The sequence below is a fragment of the Chrysemys picta genome, chromosome 3 (assembly GCF_011386835.1).
Source record: "Chrysemys picta bellii isolate R12L10 chromosome 3, ASM1138683v2, whole genome shotgun sequence".
Taxonomy (NCBI): domain Eukaryota; kingdom Metazoa; phylum Chordata; order Testudines; family Emydidae; genus Chrysemys; species Chrysemys picta.
In genome coordinates this window covers 129,461,328-129,484,187 of record NC_088793.1, presented here as the reverse complement: position 1 = coordinate 129,484,187, position 22,860 = coordinate 129,461,328, and the positions used below count along the sequence as shown (strand labels likewise).

General features: G+C 42.1%; 1 protein-coding gene and 1 long non-coding RNA gene across 2 annotated transcripts; both read left to right on the top strand.

The window, feature by feature from the left end:
- Nucleotides 1-13: 13 nt before the first annotated feature.
- Nucleotides 14-22,158, top strand: ARV1 (ARV1 homolog, fatty acid homeostasis modulator). The gene is made up of 5 exons (XM_008169747.4): nucleotides 14-292; nucleotides 14,069-14,188; nucleotides 18,036-18,189; nucleotides 20,065-20,289; nucleotides 21,185-22,158. The coding sequence occupies exons 1-5, from the start codon at nucleotides 194-196 to the stop codon at nucleotides 21,289-21,291; spliced, it is 705 nt and encodes a 234-aa protein (XP_008167969.1). The 5' UTR covers nucleotides 14-193; the 3' UTR covers nucleotides 21,292-22,158.
- On the top strand, nucleotides 5,297-5,676 carry LOC135982659 (uncharacterized). The gene is made up of 2 exons (XR_010600168.1): nucleotides 5,297-5,381; nucleotides 5,522-5,676. It is a non-coding gene; the product is annotated as an uncharacterized LOC135982659 (long non-coding RNA).
- Nucleotides 22,159-22,860: the final 702 nt, after the last annotated feature.

Below are 22,860 nucleotides of genomic sequence, written 5' to 3'. Positions count from 1 at the left end.
AAGCTGCGGCCTCGCTCCCTCATGGGATTTGTAGTTTCCGGCCGTTGCATCCCCTGAACGAGCATAGTCTGGAAACTACAACTCCCATGATGCACTGCGCGGCGTCTCGCCTCCTCATTGCCCTGAACCGGGAAGCGAGGCAATTTAAAGCGGCTGGGAGGGGGGTTCCTCTGGTAACGGCCACTCGCCAAGGATGGGGGAGCCCGGCGGCTACAGGTGTGTCGAGTGCAACCGGGAAGCTCCTGAGCTTTACAGGGACTATCAGCGCGGGGTGCTGCGCATCGCCATCTGCGTGAGTGGGCCGGGCCGGGCCGTGGGGTGGGGGCTCCGGAGTGAGGGTGTCTGAAGCGGGTGGGGTCCCCCGAGCTCAGGCCCTGTCCGTCCTGGTTCGGGGGCAGGCGCCCGGTCTCCTGAGCTCTCCTCTGAGCGGGTGTTTTAGTCACACCGGCCCCTTTGCTTTCGGCATTGTACATACACACGCGCACTTACGTGGCGTCCGCAGCCCGAGCAACCTTCAAGCCGTCCCGGGTGCAGCTCCCCGGATGGCAGCCCCCGTGCGAGCGGCGCTGTGGCAGGGATTACCCCGGGCTGGCTAACCCGAGACTGGGAATCAAAAACCTGGGTTCTGTCCCGTTCCCTCCCCCTGCAACGGCTCAATCCTACAGGTTGCTCCAGGACGTTGTGTGGTGTGATTATTTTTGGTCCCGCATCTCTTTAATCTCTCATTCCCACAAACCCACCCAGGGATTTCCCAACACTCTCCCCCTTCCCCCCCCCCAGTTTTGTGAACTAGTTACATGCAGTGTTGCCAATTTAGTGATTGTTTGGAACCTTGAATTGAAATTGAAACATTAATACACACTTTTTTAAAGCATATAAAGTATATGATAAAATGCATATATCTGAAAAAGTATAATAGATTTGAAAAGTTTGAACATGGACTAGCTCCCTTATACAGCTGTTGTTTTTTATGATAATGTCAGTGCATTCCTTTTGGTGATGTTGGCCAACCTAATAATTTCAAATGATGATTTGTAAGCAAAGTCTAAATGAGTTTTCCCTGACAGCTAGTGATGAGCTGGGGGGGAAAGGCTTCAGGACCAGACTGTATTTACATTCACACCTAATCTACCTAGGTATCCAGCAAACAGAGCTGTGTTGCCCAAGTGATAGATTTTGGCTGGGGTTGGGTTACAAATCACTTGAAAGTGGGGGGAGGGGTAGAAGAGGGGGTAATGAAATGAACTTACCCTCAATTAGCACAGGCTATCAAGAGAGGGTGGGGACAGGTGTTTTGCTTGATGGTCTGCCTGAGTCACAAGTACTATTTGACTTGCCCCCTCCACTGTTTTTAAAGACACAGCTGATTAGGCTCCATAGATAGTCTTTTGTTTTGTTAAGTGACCACTATAGCTGAAATCACTGATAATCAGGTCTAAGTGCTTAGACCTGCTGTGGGACAGTGTTTCTGTGGAAGAGATGGCCCAGTCTGCACTAGCAGCGAGGTTCCCCCACTGAGAGTTCAGCTGAAATCATAGAGCTGGGTGGAACCTCAAGAGAGTAACTCCCAGAGGCCACAGTGGCAGGTGGGAGCAGAAGGTGATGGCACAGGGCCATTGGCAACAGAACAATGGCATGAACGGTGGCACAACGAACAATAATGGCCAGAGCAAACAGTGAGCAGCTTGGGGAATGAGCAAGGTGCCTTCTTGCCCCCCACCTGGGAGGCGAACTCATGGGAAAACACCTCTGAGTCTCCGCCGACCAAGGACAACACCGGTGAGTGTTAATGAGGCTGTTAAGAATGCTGGAGACACAAGACCGTTCATGCGAACAAACATGGCTGTGGCATCATACTTTCTATTTAAGTAAGCTATACCACACGCTACAAACTGGAGGCCAATGTTAAGTGCATTGTCACTTGTTCATCCTGAAGTTGAACACTGGTTCCGAACAAGACCAGCAAATGCTAACTATCTTTCTGCAAGAAACTCAATTGACTGGCTAGAAACATGTGGTGAAACAGTGAAAGACTCAACAGTTGAAAAAGTGAAGAATTTTCTCACCACATTCAAAAAATTTGCATATATGGCTGATGAGTGCACTGGTGCAAATGGGCATCAAGTATTAAGTCATTGTGTACATTATCTTGATGTCAGTGATAGGCCAGTTGATGCATTTCTAGATGTTCAAGTTATAGAAGACAGATCAGCTGCATCTGTGACAACCCACATCTTAGAGTTAAATTCTTGTCAAGTGGACCCCAAACAGATGGCTGCTTGTGCATTTGATGGAGCTGCAAATTTCTCTGGAAGACGTGGTTCAGTATAAGCTTTGCTCAGATAAAAGTGTATCCCTAATCTCTCCTATACACACTGCAGAGGCCATCTACTCCAACTAGTGCTAGTACAAGCTGCAGCTAGTACATTAAAAAGCTATACATTTAATGTCTTCATTATATTATTTTTTCAGCAAGAGTCCAACAAGACTGAATATCTTGGAAAATATAGAAGATACACTGGGACTGAAGTTCAAATTAGTCCAACCTGGGAAAACCCTCTGGCTTTCTCATGAGCGATCTTTGGGTGTTGTCTTAAAATTACTCCAGACGTTGTTTCTGGCTTTGGAAAGTATCTACCAAGATGGGATGGATCTAAGTAGTGAGGCTCATGGATTACTTTTGCTACTATGTTCAGAGAAGACTATTGCCATTTTCTTTCTTGTAAGTCTACTGTTGAAACCACTTGGATCATTAAACAATGCCATCCAGGCATCTTCTACAACAGTAGTAGATCTTTGTCCAGCAATAGAAGCTACATTTGGATCAATCAGTGAGCTATCCATTGAAAAAGTACTGGAAGAAGCAAAGACTTCAGAAGTTGACTAATGAAGGCATTTATATTGAATCCTTAAGTGAAGAGGACAAGAAGTGTTTAAGACAACTGAAAAAGTACACAAACTTTAGTCTTAAAAATCTACAACAGCGACTTATAGATTCTACTCAACCTCTATGTAGCTTTTACAGATTCGTGTCCTATAAAACACCGACAGTTGAGTGGAGTGAGACACTACCAGCAATGGGGCTGCCATGTACTCAGGACAGAATAGAGAATTTGAACATAGAGTGGAATATCATACAATGAATGAATGAAGATTTGACTTCAACTTCTTTTTTATCATCACTAGTGGCTCAACCCGATCTTTATGCTGTTTCTTGGGATGAAAGAAGTAGGAATTCATCTCTTGTACTCCCAGTCACAACAGCTACAGTTGAGCGTTCTTTTTCATCATTGAATAGAATTTTGTGTTCTGAAAGAAGTCGCTTTCTGCCTGATCATGTGAATGAACTAATGAGCATATCGATTGAAGGAATGGAAGTACGGGACACATGAGAAGCCACCAAAGATGAACGCATTGCATTCAAGAAGTTCATTAACCGAGTTGTGCAAAATTATAACAAGAAACCAAGAAGGATGTAGATATAGTGCTTCATAAAAGGCTTGAGTAGCCAACTTTAATTTGTGTGATGATTTTAAAAACATGAGTTAAATCTAATAAAATGGTCATGAAACATTTTTTCAGTTTTTAATATGGTGCTATACAGCCCACCTTAACCCTCAGTCTCACCCCTCATTGGCCCTGACACCCCCCTCATAAATTAGACCACCACTACCCCCATTTCAATTCCTGGGGAAAACACTGAACCCACCAAATCCCCTCAGTCTAAATTTTGTTTTGTTTTCGGTCTACTTCCTCATCCACCTGCAAACCTCCCTCCTTCCCCCTCCCACCACCACTAGTCAGGCCGTATGTTTGGAATGGATCTTTCCTCTTTCCCTCAATTTGGTGGTCAGTCAGTCTTGGTAACAAATATTTTCAATGAGCAGGTTCTGGTAGATTGTATTCTAATTGCTGGCTAGCTGTGCCTAGTTCAGGGTATTCTCATGCCACCAGACCTCACAGTCTCATACTAAAGTCAGTACTATCTTGCGAAGAGGGCCCATCCCTCACTTCTGGGTTTCTTGTGTTTCAAAACCCAAACCTGAAGGTTACTCTGTAATGCCTTGAATGAGATTGGGAGGCAGCCTGCCTCAACACCAGGGTTAGAATGGTGGTCACTTTTATGTGCATCTGAGAACTATTATAATTATTCATATCCCAATCTTTAATGTCTCCATTAGAGGCTGTACATACCAAGCAGTACCTATTTGAGGAGCATTTCCTTTTTTATTATGGATATTTAACCTTTTTTCTTGACAATTTGCCTCCAAAACACTTCACTTTGTCCAGTGCGTTTCGATTCTGCTTGAAAAGGTTTACTTCTGTTTTCCTCTCCCAAATGTTCTTCATAGTTAAGGTTGAAATATCCTTTCTGTTTTAGACCTTTCCTTATTTTTAGCTTTCAATTTTTGGTAGTACTTACCTGTGTTTTTGTTGCCAATGCCTTATTTATTTCTAGTAGTGGGTGAAAAATAGGGTCACTTACAGAATTGTATGGAAGACTTTGATTTTGATTTTTGGTATTGAAATGGAAGTACCTGGAAGTGTGCCTCAATTACCCGTTGGTTTCCATTCATGTTCATGTTATGTCCCAGTACAACCCCTGAACTTGTTTATGTGACGGGTTGGATCACAGAAACCCCCTTGGGAGCTGCCACCCGATGTGCAAAGACTACCCCTGCTTCTGCTTTCCCTGCCAGCTCAGGACTCCAGCACCCTGTCTTGCTGAGCCAGACACTCCCGTCTGGCTCCAGACACAGATCCAGGGTCTGAATCTCCTGTCCCAAAGCTGCAAGTTTACCTGAAAACAGCTTACAGACATGCGCTTGTCTTTAGCACTCAGATGCCCAACTCCCAATGGGGTCTAAACCCAAATAAATCCGTTTTACCCTGCATAAAGCTTATGCAGGGCAAACTCATAAATTGTTCGCCCTCTATAACACTGATAGAGAGATATGCACAGTTGTTTGCTCCCCCAGGTATTAATACATACTCTGAGTAAATTACTAAATAAAAAGTGATTTTATTAAATACAGACAGTAGGATTTAAGTGGTTCAAAGTAGTAACAGACAGAACAAAGTAAGTCACCAAGCAAAATAAAATAAAATGCGCAAATCTATGTCTAATCAAACTGAATACAGATAATCTCACCCTCAGAGATGCTTCAATAAGTTTTTTCTCAGACTGGACACCTTCCAGGCCTGGGCACAATTCTTTCCCCTGGTACAGCTCTTGTTGCAGCTCAGGTGGTAGCTAGGGGATTCTTCATGATGGCTCCTCTCCCTCTCTGTTCTCCTTCCCCCCTTTATATATCTTTTGCATAAGGCGGGAACTCTTTGTCTCTCTGGGTTTCCACCCCCCCTCACTGGAAAAGCACCAGGTTAAAGATGCATCCGAAGAAGTGGGCTGTAGTCCACGAAAGCCTATGCTCTAATAAATTTGTTAGTCTCTAAGGTGCCACAAGTACTCCTGTTCTTCTTTTTGCGGATACAGACTAACACGGCTGCTACTCTGAAACAGGTTAAAGATGGATTCCAGTTCAGGTGACATGATCACATGTCACTGCAAGACTTCATTACTCACTTGCCAGCACACACATATACAGGAAGACTCACAGGTAAATACAGCCATCTGCAGACAATGGGAGTCATCAAGATTCCAAACCATCATTAATAGTCCACACTTTACACAATTACAATAGGCTCTCAGAGTTACATTTTATATTTCTAGTTTTAGATACAAGAGTGGTACATTTATACAAAGCAGATGATCATACTCAGTAGATTATAAGCTTTGTAATGATACCTTACAAGAGACCTTCTGCATGAAGCATATCCCAGTTACGTTACATTCACTTATTACCGTATTTTCTCTAAAACTATCTCAGTTACATTATATTGACTTATTATCAAGTTTTTATAAAACCATATAGACTGCACAACGTCACAGTTTATTCCTTGCAAATCAGAAAAATTTGCTTGTGGCACAATTCGTAGAAAAATGTTTATGCTAAAAAATTACCCTTGTATCATTTGGAATGTCATTGTTATTTTCCAGTATATACTTCATATATTTTTTGCATGATATTTGGGCTCTTAGCTTGAGAAGAAATAATGCAATATCTTGCCACCTGCCAAGCCCTAAATTTGTAACTAAACTCCAAATGATGGGCACACAACACGAAATAGTTGAGCAGGGAATTTGGACAAAATGTACAATAACTTTAAGTGTTCTGTCACTTCAGTTTTATGCTTGAACATTTCTGATATTAATAGTAAACAGCATATACAGTAAACATCTGGTTTGTGAAGGTCTTAGATTAATTTTGGTTTTTAAAAAGTAGTGGTTAACATAAGTTGAGATAGAACAGAGAGAGTGTCTTCCTTGACCCAGAAGAGGCTGAACACGAGGCAGAGATTTATTTATTATGATGGAGAAAGTTGACATTCTCATCCTCTTCTTCTCCCACTAGAGCAATCAAACAGCTGCAAGCATGCTCAAAATCTCTGCAGACTCATTAGAAATGTGCACAGTTCAGTAGATCTCTCAGGGCAAAGACAAGGCATTATAATGGAGATTTCTGAATGGTCTTATGTACATTGCAATGAAAGATTGACTTTTCCCTTCCCTCCCACCCCCCCCCTTGGTTTTAGTGTAACGTATCGTGTTAGTAATGGATCTATGCTACAAACTATGTAAATCATTGATAAGATGCATATTAAAAGATCTTTGCAATGGTGTATCATTCTAGTGTACAGTAGGAATATAAACACTATTCTGGAACTGTTTAATGGTAGCGGCAACTCATGGTGTCGGACGCCATCAGGTGGTCGAGGGACATCGGCAATACCAGGAGGGATGAGCTGCAGTGCCGATGATAAGCGCAGTTGGGAAAGTAACTGAAATACAATTTATCAGGAAAGTATTGTCTAAATGGACAACCTACCCTAAATTCTCAATTACTGAGGGACAATCCTCACTCATTGCTATATTTGCTTTCCACAACTAACTATAACTTTTCATGAGTGATGTACCTGAATACTTGGATGCTAATATCTAAACTGTATTGTTAAATTTATTCATCTAAATTTGGGTTATTGCTAATTATGCACTATATGTATCTTATGACTTTTAAAAACAAACTTTGTAGTTGTGGATAATCTAAGTACTATACCCAGACGAACAGATACACACGTTAAGAAAGAGTATTATATAACTTTTTAACATGCGGTTTAATAAAAATTTTAAATCTGTTAAAGGGAAATCAAGAGAAACAAGATGGGCAAGGTAATATCTTTTCTTGGACCAATTTCCATTAGTGAAAGAGACAAGATTTTGAGCTTACACTAACAGAAGTTGAAAGCTTGTCTCTTCCACCAACAGAAGTTGTTCAATTAAAAAATATTATCTCACCCACCTTGTCTCTCTAATAGCTTGGGACCTGCACAACTACAACAGTGCAAATATGGAAATCAAAGGCACTTCAAATACTATGCGGTAAAACAAGTGCAATATTTACACCTCAAGCCATAGCACATCAGATTTATCACATCTCATAAACTAATGTGGATCAGTTATGGTGAGTATTTGGAGGAGGTAACTTCCAGGGAAAACTCAGGAGGCTTGTTGATGTCCCGTAAGTGGCACTCTTTCCTCTGGTTCAGTATTTAACAAACTGGTATTAAGGGGTTCTGTGATTCTGGAGGGGCATGTTCCAGATTAGATGCAAAACAGAAGTCTGGGCCACTTGTGGTTATTAAAAAATCGAAGTTGCTTTTTGCACGAGTTGAGGGTGTTAATGCTGGTGTCAAGTCCAATTTACAGTTTGTCTACTTAAAATTCCCCATGTGATTTTAATTGTATATGATATTCTTCATTTATTCTGAACTATCATGCTTTTGCTACTGGCTGCCACTGGGGGTTCACCACACCTTAATGTCCAGATTATTGTTCCCAGTTGCTGCTACAGGTTGCCATAGTGTACCGCCTCTGCCTCCTCTCCCAACCCACATATGAAAGAACAAACAGGCTCTAAGGGACTTCTTGGCTTCCTTCTTTCTACTCCTTATGACCTCTATTTTATAAGGACACAAGGTTCTTCAATGGATATCAATCCAAATTCAACCTGGTGTCACTACCAAAGGTAAATGTGGCTATCTTCCCTGATGGTCAAGGGTATCCAGTGTTTATTCTGTGGGGGAGATTTTTTTTTTACCTGAAAAAATGATCTCCTTGCTATACTGGTCTTTTAGAGACAGCCAAGTCCAGGCAGACATCTCTTCCTTTCTCTCCCCTGGGCATGAAAACTATCTGCAGCAGACCAATAACAAAAATAAAGTATGAAATGTCTTTTGACTCCCTCCACCTGCTTTCACAACTAATGCTACAATGGGTGGTCAGTATTGCAAGTATACTCCCTTTCAACCTAAAAGTTAAATAAGACCAATATCCTCTCCCGGGGGGGGAGAATAGAGAAACACTGTTTTTTGCAAATATATGGGGCCTTCATCATTGAGGTCCAGTGCCCAGGCATATCAGTTCCCACCGTTCTCTTAGGGAGATGGTTAGAAAGCTGAGGCTATTTACAAAGTCATTGGAAAATCTTGGTTCCTACCAACACTATAGAATGGAATGCAGGTCACATTGCAAGTTGAAGCAATCCCTGAAGTACAAGAGAGAATACCACTTTGCAAATGGTAGCTGGAACAAGTCTCGGGTGCTGATGTGAGGTGAATTGCCTTAGAGTAATCTGCATAACTCTCAAGCGGCCCTGTCTGGACTTTGACCCCTGACATAGTGCCAGATTTTCTTTCATATTGGGGGGTAGAGGGAAGGGGTACCTATTACCTTTACTCAAAATGAGGTCACTAGATATTCTCAGAAGGACGTACTCTGTAGGGCTGTGCAAGAATCACAGGAACAGTTTTGCCTTATTAGTGATGTCCATGCAGCTCCAGCACCCAGGGAAATGTCAGTACATTAATGAAACCTACATCATCAACTTCAGATCAGAATAATATAACCTATTTTCCCTCAAGAGCTGTTCCCCATACTATTTCTAGCCTCAGGTTATCAGGAATAAATTGCCCAAGGCTCCATAAGAAGCTTCATTAAGGAATTTCTTTAGATATTTATCTTCACATTCCCATTTTATCATTTGATGGACAATTCTCCACTTTGCATATGAATGGTATTTTTTTCTTCAACTCCGATCATTACAGTGTGATGAGTGGTTCCAGGGTCTCTTTCAGGATCATGGTAGTATTAATATTGGTTAAGGAAGAAGGAAATTCATGCCTATCTCTTCCTGGAAAATTCTGATCAGGGCTGTGTGCAGAGAAAAAGCTGAAACAAACACAGAGCGGGATACAGGCATAGCTTTCCTGTTCAACCACCGGCGAAGATTTGTTGCACAAGTGTTGCAGCATGTGTGTGGGGCCCACCTCTTGTCCTGATCTCCAATTTTGCAGCCAAAATAAAGGTGATAGGCTTTCTTAACCATAGTGGTTATACTGCACTTTTGTGATGCAAAAGTCACTTCACCACAAACATAGCAGAAGTTATCTGCACTGTTCACACAAGTACGAGGCATCTCTGCTCACTTTGGTTAAACAGAAATGTGTCCCTTTGCAAAATCAAACACTGACAAATAAGAGAGCACGACACTGTATGATTTCTAGAGCTGATATAGGGCAATTTGTTCAGCAGAGTGATGTAAGCTTCATTATGATTGCATCATCCATGACTTCTAGGAATAACATGATGCAATTCAGATCATGTATGATACAATACCAGCTTCAGATTGCATCATTCATTGTTTTGCCTAAAAAGCAAGTACTGTCCAAACCCAGTCATAGATTTATTCATAGAATCCATGAAATAAAAGATGTATTTTAGTCATTTCTGGTTTAAATTGAGATCCCTTCCCTTTATAACTCACTTATCCTCCGCCATTCCCAAGTCAAGGGTCGTATATACTGACCCAATAGCATATCTTGGAAACTAGAGCCAATCAACAATTTTAAGCATCATTTTCGTTCTCAGTGACCCAGAATTAGTAAAGTTTGACTACATTTATTTCAGAAGCATTTTGGCTGTAGAGCAGTGTAATTATTATCTCTAATCAAATGAGCTTTTGAAGTTGGGAGCCTTCTTGGATGAGACCCACTATTGTATTGTTGTTCAGATAGGTAGTCCTCACAACTGTCATAACATTGAGTCACAAAGTAAATTCAAGAAATAGTATTCCTTCCGTCAAGCATCATAGTTCACGCGGTAAGAGCAAAGTCTGAGGACAAAAGTCATGTCTCCACTAATGAGATCTACTAGATGGCCATGTGGACATCCATACATAAATTCACCAAATTCTACATATTGGTTATCAATTGCCATTTTTCAGTAGAAGTCTTCTCCATGCCTCAGTGCCCCTGGGAAGATAGAGGATATATGATTTCCTTTATCTTGGGTGTCCATAGGTAAAGGGTGATCCAGCTTCCCATCCTGGAGACACGCTGCAAAGAAAGTGAAGGGAAGTTATCAAGGTTTGACAATGTCCAAAAATTGAGAGAAAATTTCAGTTTTTGAAAACAAACCTCATTGATAGAAGGAAGGAAGGAAAGAGAAGGTAGGGAAACACCTAGCATTTAAAAGGAAGGCTTCAGTGGGGTAAAAATCATAATCCTAGGTGACACCCCATAAGCAATTCAAGGCACTTTTATGTAATTCAACCAGTCTCTCCCTCAAACTTTACAATAAAACAGCTGGATTAATTGAGCAATATGCACACGATCTGCAGTTAGCGTTTATGCAGTTAAAATTTAATTGAAAAGCCCTTTTTTTTTTTTTTTTTTTTTTTTTAGCAGCAAGGAGGAGAGAGACAAAGCAGGGATGAGGGCTAAGTATTCATGTGGTGGAGCTGGGGCAAAGAAGCTGTCAGGAGTCCAAAAGCAACACTGAAAATAAAATACGTGTTATCATTCTTATATATACATATATGAATGTATATATACATAATTCAGCAGAATTATGTGGTAGTAGAAGTGTTTCCCTACTATTAGTCTGAGGGAGTTCATGCAAATCAGGCCACTGGCAGAATAAAGACAGAGGATTTAACTTCAATACAATCTAAGACTTAAATGGTCTAATTTAATAATAATATGCAATTACCTTTTTCTCAATGCATCTTATCTCTGCAAGATGGCTGAGGAAGGATTATCAATTTACATACTTCAGCAGTTATTGCAGACTATTTAATTTGTCAAAACGCCCAGCCATTTGTGATGTGACAAGCTTTCGTTCCTACTAATCCTCTTTCTGTTGTGTTCTATGTATAGCATGTGTTGGTGGTGACAGACTAGAACTCCTATTCATGATGCTACATTGTCTGTTTCATATGTTTTGTGTGTATATGGTTTCCAGAAGCTGCAAAGTAGAAAACCCACAGTTGTCATCAAAATTGCTATTTATATGTGCGTGTTCACAGCAGCCTCCTCACAGGAATCCCTGTTGGGATTTCTTTGTTCCTAGTCTGGGTAGAGTGGGATGGTCTGGTATTTCTAAATTGCATGCAAATCATTCACTAATAGTATGCTGCCTGTATCCTTGACACAGGCATTTGCTTAGTTGACCTTCTTCAGTGTAGTCTTTCTGCATGTCCCCTTACTTTGGCTCTGTCATCCTTTTCTTCTTTGTTGGCTCCAAATAGGGAAGTCTCTCCTAGAGTTGCACTTATGCATCCATGCTTTAAAGTTTTGTGCTTTTAATGTGAACATGGGGGCACCTTGCATCTGTCTCCATCAAGCACTTATGCTATTCCCTTGTGCTCAAAGGTGAGTTTGTTTTGCTTCTGACTGTCCAGAATTTCTGTGAACACAACCCCAAACAGTTCTTTACAAGTTTCTTGTGCTGCACCAGCCTGAAGCCTGTGTAAATTACTGCCTTTTCAGAATGTTCTTTCATGATTCTTCTTTAGGGGGGAAAAAATGAAGTGAGACATTGCCTTTAATTAGAGCTGTAATCTGTTCCATGGTAGATTTCACACACTATTAAATGGTCGTTACATTCGTCAATTAATTGTATCCTTTCTTCCATCTCTCTGACTTTAATTTCAAGCCTATCAAACTGCTGGTTAATTAAGTCAATTTTTGAATCCATTACCTCTAACTCTGTCCTGCTACATAATCCTATATAACATTTTCTTCTCTGATCCAAAATGTGGTTCCCTTAGAATCTGGCCAAACTATACTGGCTTGGGGGGGGGGGGGGATACCATACCTCTAGCACAGAGGTGGGCAACATCCAGCCCCCCGGCCACATCCAGCCCCCCGGCCCCTCCCCTGCTGTTCCCCCTCCCCTGCAGCCTCAGCGCACCGCACCGCTGGTGCAATGCTCTCGGTGGCCAGGCAGCATAGCTGCAGAGCCGCAGCCTGTAGCGCCACCAGCCACCGATGCTCCAGCCAGCGCGGTAAGGAGGCAGGGAGCAGATGGTGTTGGATAGAGGGCAGGAGAGTTTGGGGTGGTGGTCAGGGGTGGGGGTGTGGATAGGGGTCGGGCGGTCAGAGGGCGGGGAACGGGGGAGTTGAATGGGTGCAGGGATCCCAGGGGGCAGTCAGGAAGGAGTGGGGGTTGGATGGGGCAGCAGGGGGCAGTCGGGCAGGGGTTCCGGGGGCAGTTAGGGAGAAGGGGTGGGTGGATGGATGGGGCAGGTGTTCCAGGGGGGCAGTCAGGAATGAGAGGAGGGATTGGTTGGGGTGGCAGGGGGCAGTCAGGGGTGGGGGTTCCGGGGGCGGTCAGGGGACAGGGAGTGTGGGGGGGAATAGGGAGTAGGGGTCAGGCCATGCCTGCCTGTTTGGGGAGGCAGAGCCCTCCATAACCAGCCCTCCATACAATTTCTGAAACCCGATGCGGCCCTCAGGCCAAAAAGTTTGCCCGCTCCTGCTCTACCACAAAGCCTTGTGACTCAATGCTCCTGATGGTGGCTTCACTACTGATGATGTCAAATTTTTGGTAAATTTCATTAACTGTTTTTGGATTCTTGAACTCTCCAACAATAACAGGATCAAAAATGGAGGTTCCCGGCCAATGGGAGCTGCGGAGCCAGTGCTCAGGGCGGGGCAGAGGTGGAGGCAGCGTGCAGAGCTGCCTGCAACGCCTCTGCCTGGGGGCTGCAGGGACTGGCTGCCGCTTGCAGGGAGCCGCCTGAGGTGAGCGCCCCCGGGATACAGCATCCTGCACCCCCTCCCATGCCCCAATTCCTTGCCCCACACCCACACACCCTGCACCCAAACTCCTCACAGAGCCCATGCCCCGCACCCTAGCCCTGCATCCCTCCTCCCCCCACACACTCCGAACCCCTCGTGGCCGTTCCTCCGCTTAGAAGCATGGACATGTCGCCGCTTCCAGGGAGCCTACTGGTCCCACGCCAACTGGACGATAAACCAGACTTTCTATGAAGATTAGAAATGCTGGTTTATAGAGCTTTCTGGTTGGTACAGGGCCAGATAACACAGCATTTACTATATTGTGAAAGGGCTGCACAGCAAGGAAAAGGGTTCTTTTCCCCAACATTGTCTCTTAGCTTTCTACTCTGAACTATCTTTCTTTACGTTACAGAAATTATTGCAATATAAGGTTAGGTTTTTTTAAAAATGAAAATATAAATCAGCCATGCTCAAATAACAAGCCTTAGCAGGCTGCTGGTGAATTCCTTAGATGTTTGAAGGCACTCAGTTGTGTCTGACTGAGATGTCACAAAATACCATGTAGCATACCCAGGTGTAATTTATTGTTCTATATAAATCAGAACTTAATTTTAGAACATATAAAAATAGCTGATATCTTTTATTTTGTTGGGGTGGGGAAACCAACTGAAAGCTTGAATGCCAGGATAAAAAAATAAACTTTTTTGCCTGAATTAAAATCCATTGCAAATAGGGGCTTCACCACAGAAATCCTGACATAACTTAAAGAAATACTTTGATGCCTCTATAGTGTTGCTGTAAACAAGAACAGCAGGTTTTTCAATAAACTCATGCTTGTTCTTACTTCTTGTTACTTTGTTAATTTCAGAAATCCTGCCAGAAACCTGTGGACAAGTACATTGAGTATGATCCTGTTATCATCTTGATTAATGCCATCTTATGCAAAACACAGGCTTACAGGCATATTCTTTTCAATACACAGATAAATGTAAGTTGTTGGGTTTTTTCTCCCTTTGGCTTTGTACAAGATGTATGAGACTCTGATGACAAGTGAATAAGAATCACAGTGAAAACAAGCTTTAGTAGCTGCCCTAAGAGTTTTTTCTTTCTCCTGCCCCTCCACAAGTCCTAAAAAGTTTAACTACTATTTTGTTCTCTGCCCAAATTAAGGGTCAAATGCTATAAACAAAGCATGTGGAATACCAAACTCTGTAGCTGCTGCTGGGAGAGCTACCGTCCAGGTAGAGTTAGCAAACATAGCTGTCATATTAAAGATATTGCTTACAAGAATTAAAAACTTATTTTTCTCAGAAGAGTGAGCACACGTGATTTGGAATACACACAAGGAGCAGAGCTGTTGAACAAGAAGGGGCCATATTTCAGTAGTCATTTTCTGACCAGAGTCATTGGAAGAGGTCTGCTTCTGCTGCAAATTGCTTATTACAATCACCACTAGAAATGCATCTCTTTAAATTCAGCAGTAATATAAGGTACAATACTAACATATTAGTATACTAGAAAAGACTAGTATTACCCTTTTACAGGCTTCCTCTACTGTAGTAAAACCAGTTACAAAAATTATTATGGCAAATGATGATGATGGTTGCATGTTAGGAATCGCTGATGCATAAGTAACCACTGTGAAATGCCGTAGAAAGAGCTAAAGCTGCCATGCAATGACAGGATCCAGAGAGCTGTTGAGAGTATTGTGTGGGTTAAAGCACTTCCACGTGTCTGTCAGTTGAAATTCTGAAGTTCCTATGTGCATGTCTACACAGTGCAACAACGCATACAGGAGGGGTGTGAATTCTAAAGTGCACTCAAGTGTTGCACGCTAACTGGCCAATGTAAACCCTGCTGGTGCGCACAAAAAGTTCCCGCTAAAACTCTTAATGCACACCAGCAGGGTTTACATAAGCCAGTTAATGCACAACACTTTGGTGCACTTCAGAATTCATATCTTTCTAGTGCGCATTATCGCACTGTGTAGACAAGCCCTTTGTGCTGCAGAGCAGCTGCACAAAAGGAAAGTTAGTCACTCAGGGTCCTCTTTCTAGGCCATGTGATCTTGGTGAGCAATTGTGGACTAGTGATTTCCCAGGTGAGAAGTGCAGGAGCTGAAGGGTGAAAAGGAGCATAGAGTTTAAGCAATAAGACTTGAGGGGGCAAAATATCTGCTTCTGGAGACAGGATAGAGACGTCTTACTTGAGGCTTCTGAAAGGGCTTATCTATATTCAGAAATTGCACCAATGTAACTGAAATTGGGTTAGTTAACATAAGAATGGCCCTACTGGGTCAGACCAAAGGTCCATTCAGTCCAGTATCCTGTCTGCCGACAGTGGCCCATGCCAGGTGCCCCAGAGGGAATGAACAGAACAGGTAATCATCAAGTGATCCATCCCATGGCGCTCACTCCCAACTTCTGGCAAACAGAGGCTAGGGACACCATTCCCGCCCATCCTGGCTAATAGCCATTGATGGACCTATCCTCCATGAATTTATCTAGTTCTTTTTTTAATCCTGTTATGGTCTTGGCCTTCACAACATCCTCTGGCATGGAGTTCCACAGGTTGACTGTGCATTGTGTGAAGAAATACTTTTGTTTTAAACCTGCTGCCTATTAATTTTCATTTGGTGACCCCTAGTTCTTCTGTTATGAAAAGTAGTAAACAACAATTCCGTATCTACTTCCTCTACACCAGTCATGATTTTATAGACCTCTTGTGTGGACTCTTATATGGCTTAAACCTGACTTGTAGCAGTTTTGCTTGCACCTGTAAAATTATATAACCAGTTTTAAACTGATATAAGAGAATACACACAAGTTGCACCAGTTTATCACACCTTTAGTTACTCTGGCACAGCTTTGTGTGCAGACTAGGCCTAAGAGGGATTTGTCTGTGAATACCTCTGCCCAAGAAAGCAGGACTCACGTATATCTTGTAAATAAACTAACCACACTAAGAAAATATCTGACTCTTAGCTCACTGATTTCGGCTCTGAATGGGAAACAGACTTCTAGGGCCCCAAATTCCGATACTGCTCAGCAAATGGTCCATGCAGCATGGGGAGGTAGCAGGGTGTCCGACTGAGCTCTTCTCCCTGCCCCCCATGGGGCTGCTTTGCCTTTCCTGCTGCTGGAATCCCAGCGCTGCTGCCTGCTTTGCAGACCATCCACCAAGGTGAGTGGGGACGGGGGAGATGTGGAAGCAGAGGCAATGCATGGGATTCCAGCAGCAGGAAAGGCAAATCAGCCCAATGTAGGGAGGAGGAGGAGGAGGAGCTCAGCCAGCCGCCCTGCTGCTTCCTCACTCCCTGTGTTGCAGCCATGGGGGGTGCTTTCCTTGTTTCTGGGCATCCTGAGAAATTGGGGGGGATGTGCCCCCCACAAACCTTTCATCTGTTACCCCTGCCTCTCCCCTGCTAGCCATGGCTAAGTGTCGCCTCTGCGCGTGGGCTGGAGCTGAGGCTGGAGCCATGCAGAGCTATGCTTTGTGCTCCCTGCAGTCCCCAGAGCCCAATGCCCCACCACTGTGCCCACCGCCCCACACAGGCCTCGTGCTCCCTGCACCCAAGCAGTCTCTGGAGCCCACCCGCTGGCCTCATGTCCCTCCTCCCTGGAGCCCACCCAGGCCTTGTGCCCCGCAGCCCTCAGAAGTCACTGGAGCCCACCCACCCCGGTTTCATGCCCTCTGCCCCCGAGCAGTTCCCGGAGCCCCTCACCCTGGCCTCATGTCTTCCCTACCCCCTGTCCTTCAGTGCCAGTCCCTGGAGCCCTTTCTAGCCCCTGCCCCAACTGGCTTCTTTCCCTCCCCAGTCCACCTCGTTACCCGCTTCTGCCACATCCCGGCCGCCCCCTATCTCCCCAGGGCTACTATCTGGAGTCTCTTTGGTCCCTTCCATGACCCAGAGCCTCCTTCCTGCCCCTCTGTTACCCAATCCCCAAAGGAGCTTCACACCACTAGTAGGATCATAGTCCAATAGCTTCACCTCCTGGCTCCAAGCTCAAAAAGTACACATTCACACCCTGCTTGGCTGCCCAGATCCCAGCCCATACCCATTCCTCTCCCTCCCTTCCACTCCATTTCTGCTACTTTGCTCAACTGGGGGCACGGAGAAATGTTTTTTGGGGGGCTGAGCAGCAATGCCAGGTGGCTCAGGCCAGCCCCGTGCATCCTGTTTTCAGTTTAGGGAAATAAGATCACCTAACTGTGGGCAGGGAGCTGGCAGGCAATTGGGGAGCTCGGGCTGGTTAGGGGAGGGGAATTGGATGGAGGTCTGGATCTTGACTATGCTTTGACCAAGAGATTTGGAACTTGACAAAAAATAGATTATCCCTGAACTAGGCTGATAGTCACATCCCTGATTGAGTTTTCCTATTGCTAGTGATGGAAGATCACTTTATTTATAAACCAGGCACATTAGATATGCATACACATTTATTTTGGACACACACACCCTGTGCCATTTTTTTACAGTCACATTTTTCTGGTGATACTTTAAGCTCTGTTTGAGACACTGAATTATGCTTGCATTGAGCCCCTTTTCTTCCCCTCCACATCCAAACACACTCACATACTACAACTTTGTTTTCTTCTGCCCCAAGCTGCTCATATGACTTGTCAAGCCCAAACTCTCCAATTGGGCTAATGTGTTAAAGCAGCTAATTGTTATTAAAAAGTGTGCTAATCTAGTAGAACTGAACAACGGTCATTTGTTTCTATTCCTGAGCAAAAGTAATAAAGCTACCTCACTTGTGTGCCTAGAGATGCTAAGAGATTACCTTGAATTAAAAATACTTAATACTGATGCTTTCAACATTCTTTCATATCAGATTCACGGGAAGCTTTGCATATTTTGTTTGCTTTGTGAAGCTTATCTCAGGTGGCTGCAGCTACAGGATTCAAGCCAAAACACAGACCCTGATGACTTAATCAGATATGCCAAAGAATGGGATTTTTATAGAATGTTTGGAATTGCTTCTTTAGGTGAGAACTATGATTATTTCATATCATTATCAAATGATCTTTTATATTAAATCTTAAAGATTGAATACATTGAAGAATTTGCTAGTACAGAATGCATGTCATATTCCACCCCAGAGGTGGCTGAGTGATCTCTCTGATAGATTAGATTTATATATAGATAGTCGAAAACATTTCTGTGGTCCTTCAGGGAAAAATAGCACAACATAAATTAATTCATATATTCATATTCTGTTTCCTGCCTTCCTTTAATGCCACTGTACATGGCAATCACCTGATTGCAGTGCAGTCTGGGGTGATCAGCATTAAATATCAGTGCCAGACGATGACCGTATTTCAGAATACTAGGTCTGAATAGGCATCCATTTACACGGTGTTGTTTATAAGGGGTAATGGACAGCTATGCCTTATTCTAGGATATTAGCAGCATGCTGCATTTTATGTAAGATTTAATTGATTCAAATATCAGTTAACGAACATGTTCTGCCACGTGCTTTGTGTCTTATTTTAGGTTGCCCACCATAACATTTTAATGCCAGTTGCCTTTCCACATGTTGAAGCCAGATCAGTCCAAAATATACTGCTTCTAAATATAGCCTGTTTAATGCATCCTATTAGTAGTTGAAGATTCTCGTTTGTCCTATTCTAAAAATGTTAGGAAACTTTGGGAAATGTTGTATGGATTCTCTATAGCTAGTTTGTTTTACATGCCATTGAGAAAGAAAAGAGAACTAAAACCACATCTCCTGACTGGCCAAATGTTATTTTAATTCTTTTACTGTAGATGCAATTAGCAACTGGAAACATAAATTCCTTACACATTGATTCACTGCAAAGCTTATTCCTAGAGTTGAAGTGATATTGACGATGATGCTTATGAAAATAAACAGTAACCAGGAAAAAACATGTTGACTTCTGAACCTTAAACAAATAATTTTTTAAAAACATTTGCCAGAATGAACAATGACAAACCTGGTAGGTAGGGAAGAGATGTTGTTTCCAAGCTTCTAAAAGTGCATTTGAAACAACAGAAGGGGAAAAAATAAAAATTTAACTTTTTTTTTTCAAGTATATTTAAATCCTTGTGGTACTGCTGTCTAATTCAGACACATCTAATAGAACCATAAACTTCAGAGTTGAGAGAATCCTTAGTTTTTGGTAGCATAGCTACACCCCTAGACTGAAGTTACTAACTATAATTCATCACCTGTGTACATCCTCAGCAAAAGTGCTACTGTAGATGAGGATTGGTGTTTATATTGCTGTATCTAACCTTGCTCTGAGCAGGTTTTTATTAAAGGGTGGTAAAAGTGCCTCTGAGCTCAGTCTTCGCTAGCACTTCCTCCAATGCTACCATTGCTGGAGCAGCACTGATGGTGAATTAATCCAAATGCTACTAGTTTAAGGAAGGCCTAGTAATTCAGTAACACTTTGAGCTTTTGTGTTCTTCCCTGAGCCAAAAGATTCTTTGTTGCTAACCTTTCAGGGAATATACGTAATGTTGACATTGGCTAACCGGGTAAAGACTAGCTGAAAAGACAGACTGTATTTAGGAAGGAAAAGTAGAAATAGAGGAAAGTTTGCACACTAATTTTCCTGTGATGTGTGCAGTCATATAGATGGAAGTGACTGAATCCTTTTGATGGAGATTGGACTGATTTGGGTTATTGGTAGAATGAGTCATGCTTGGCTAGGTTAATAAAGATATACGGTGGGTGTGGAGACAATGAGAGGCTGTTTTGTTCATAACTGATTATAAAATTTTCTTTAAATAGTCAGAAGCTCAATTGTATTTGGCACTTGTCGTTTCACTAAGATTAATCAAGAAAGGTTTCGATTTGGTGTGTCATGCTGTTTTTCCTCCCATTTTCCGCTCAGAACAAACTGCATTTTTGGTTGGCATCTTTACTGCCCTTTGGCTAGCAAGACCTGAGAGCCTGAAAACAAAGTCAGACTTCATCTTTCTTCTGAAAGCCCTGCTGTTGTCTAGCTATGGAAAACTTCTGCTGATTCCAGCTGTTATTTGGGAACACGACTATACGCCTTTGTGCCTCAAACTCATAAAAGTATTTGTCCTGACATCAAACTCTCAAGCAATTAGAGGTACTTTTCTGCTTCTGTTTTATTAGTATAATATCTGTTAAATGAAGGGCCTGGTCCACACTAACCCCCCACTTCGAACTAAGATACGCAACTTCAGCTACGTGAATAACGTAGCTGAAGTTGAAGTATCTTAGTTCGAACTTACCGCGGGTCCACACGCGGCAGGCAGGCTCCCCCGTCGACTCCGCGTACTCCTCTCGCGGAGCAGGAGTACCGGCGTCGACAGCGAGCACTTCCGGGATCGATTTATCGCGTCTAGACAAGACGTGATAAATCGATCCCAGAAGATCGATTGCTTACCGCCGGACCCGGAGGTAAGTATAGATGTACCCTAAGAGATACTGTTGCTATTACGTAAGTTACCACTACACATTGTTCTATTTACATTTTCAGTGATTTAAAAAAACAATCTGTTTCATATCTGAAGTATTGTTGAAATAGGGGTGGTTGGTTGGTTTGTTTTTTAGCCTAAAATTTTAACACTGGACCTTTCATCAAAAGTGAATGAAGCAGAAAATGTGTGTGGAAAACTTAAATTTATCTCACAATAATTATCTCTGTAGGTGCAAATCAGTTACAAATTGAGGCAACTCAATGTGGGTCACTCAGACATAGAAGGAAAGTAGAATTTATGATTTATGTAACATATATTTAGTTTGATTGTCATCATTTTTACTGAAGTTGAAAATTGTATGTTAGCTTTTAAGGAGGCATTTTTTTCCCAGGTGTGCATAGAATCTTTTCTGTGTGACCTGCTTAAATATACATGTTGATCTAAAGTCTCACACAAACTTTCCATTGACTTCAGAGAGGTTTTGACCAAACTGTTTAAACCTCTCCCACAGTAATACAATTATTGGACATACTGAGCATTTTGTTCTGTTTTCTTTTGCAGTTACCTTGAATTTAAGCCAAAAGCTCACTTTGCTGGCCATCTTGAGTGGATTAATGTTGGAAAATGGTATAGTCTACTTGTTCCAGAGAATGGGATGGAATGTTTGAAAAGGCAGCCCGGTGTCCATTTTCTAAATCTTGGATTACATTGAAAATCTAAAGAAAAACCAACATGGTACATTCTCAAAGAATTATCCTCCTACAGCAAGCCTCAAATAGTTTTCTGAACAAAAACTTTCCATGATAATTGACTGTAAACCGTTATGATTTAAAATGAAAAACTTCAGTAGTCTGGCTATTGTGTGTGTTATACCAGAAAACTTCAGTCTAAACTTGCTTACTTTCCCACCAAAAATATGAGTGTGCCACTATCCTAATAGCTTTCATAGATCCAGCTGTAACAGAAAAATGGAGGCTAAAAATTTCAGTACTACCACCAATCACTACTTCAGATGTTTTTTCAGAAGGAGTTGGATGAGATATTTTCCTTAGGAGGGAAAAGGAATTATTGAGAAAATTGAAATAGGAAAACAAAACCAGTACTTTCTCAGAGTCATGAACAGATAAAGAACTAAGTAGGGCCAGAATCGACTGTTCCGTAGTACAGTACACTTACAATGGACAGACTAAGCTTCTTCATTCTCGGATGTTTGCGAAACAAGTCAAAACAATAAAGGAGTTATTTGTATTTTAATCTACAAAATGTAATATTTGTGACAGTGTTTTAAAGGACGTGTTCAAAGGGACAGCAACAACAAACCAAACTGTGTGGTAAAATGGATTTGAAGTGGTCTAACACATAATATAGGTGAGATCCTAACTTGTTAAAAATCTGCCAGTTTATGCTGAATATCTGGCCTATGCCTTTAAGAAAAGATACTTTACAGTGCTTCAGAAACTACTTCTGGGGGGATTCTGCGCCAAAAATTCTGAAAATTTTGTCAAAATAATACAATATAATCACAACATTTTCAATTGTTTTGGTAAGTTATTTAAACTACAATACAGAAAAAATTCACTAACTATTCAGCATTTCCTAAACATATGAAAGTTAAGTTACAAACACTTGGTAACTATACCCTGCATTCCAGTTATAATCCTGGATTTTCATTTAAATTACATTACAGAACACCAAACAGCCAAAAAAAAAAAAACAATCTGTTTCATATCTGAAGTATTGTTGAAATAGGGGTGGTTGGTTGGTTTGTTTTTTAGCCTAAAATTTTAACACTGGACCTTTCATCAAAAGTGAATGAAGCAGAAAATGTGTGTGGAAAACTTAAATTTATCTCACAATAATTATCTCTGTAGGTGCAAATCAGTTACAAATTGAGGCAACTCAATGTGGGTCACTCAGACATAGAAGGAAAGTAGAATTTATGATTTATGTAACATATATTTAGTTTGATTGTCATCATTTTTACTGAAGTTGAAAATTGTATGTTAGCTTTTAAGGAGGCATTTTTTTCCCAGGTGTGCATAGAATCTTTTCTGTGTGACCTGCTTAAATATACATGTTGATCTAAAGTCTCACACAAACTTTCCATTGACTTCAGAGAGGTTTTGACCAAACTGTTTAAACCTCTCCCACAGTAATACAATTATTGGACATACTGAGCATTTTGTTCTGTTTTCTTTTGCAGTTACCTTGAATTTAAGCCAAAAGCTCACTTTGCT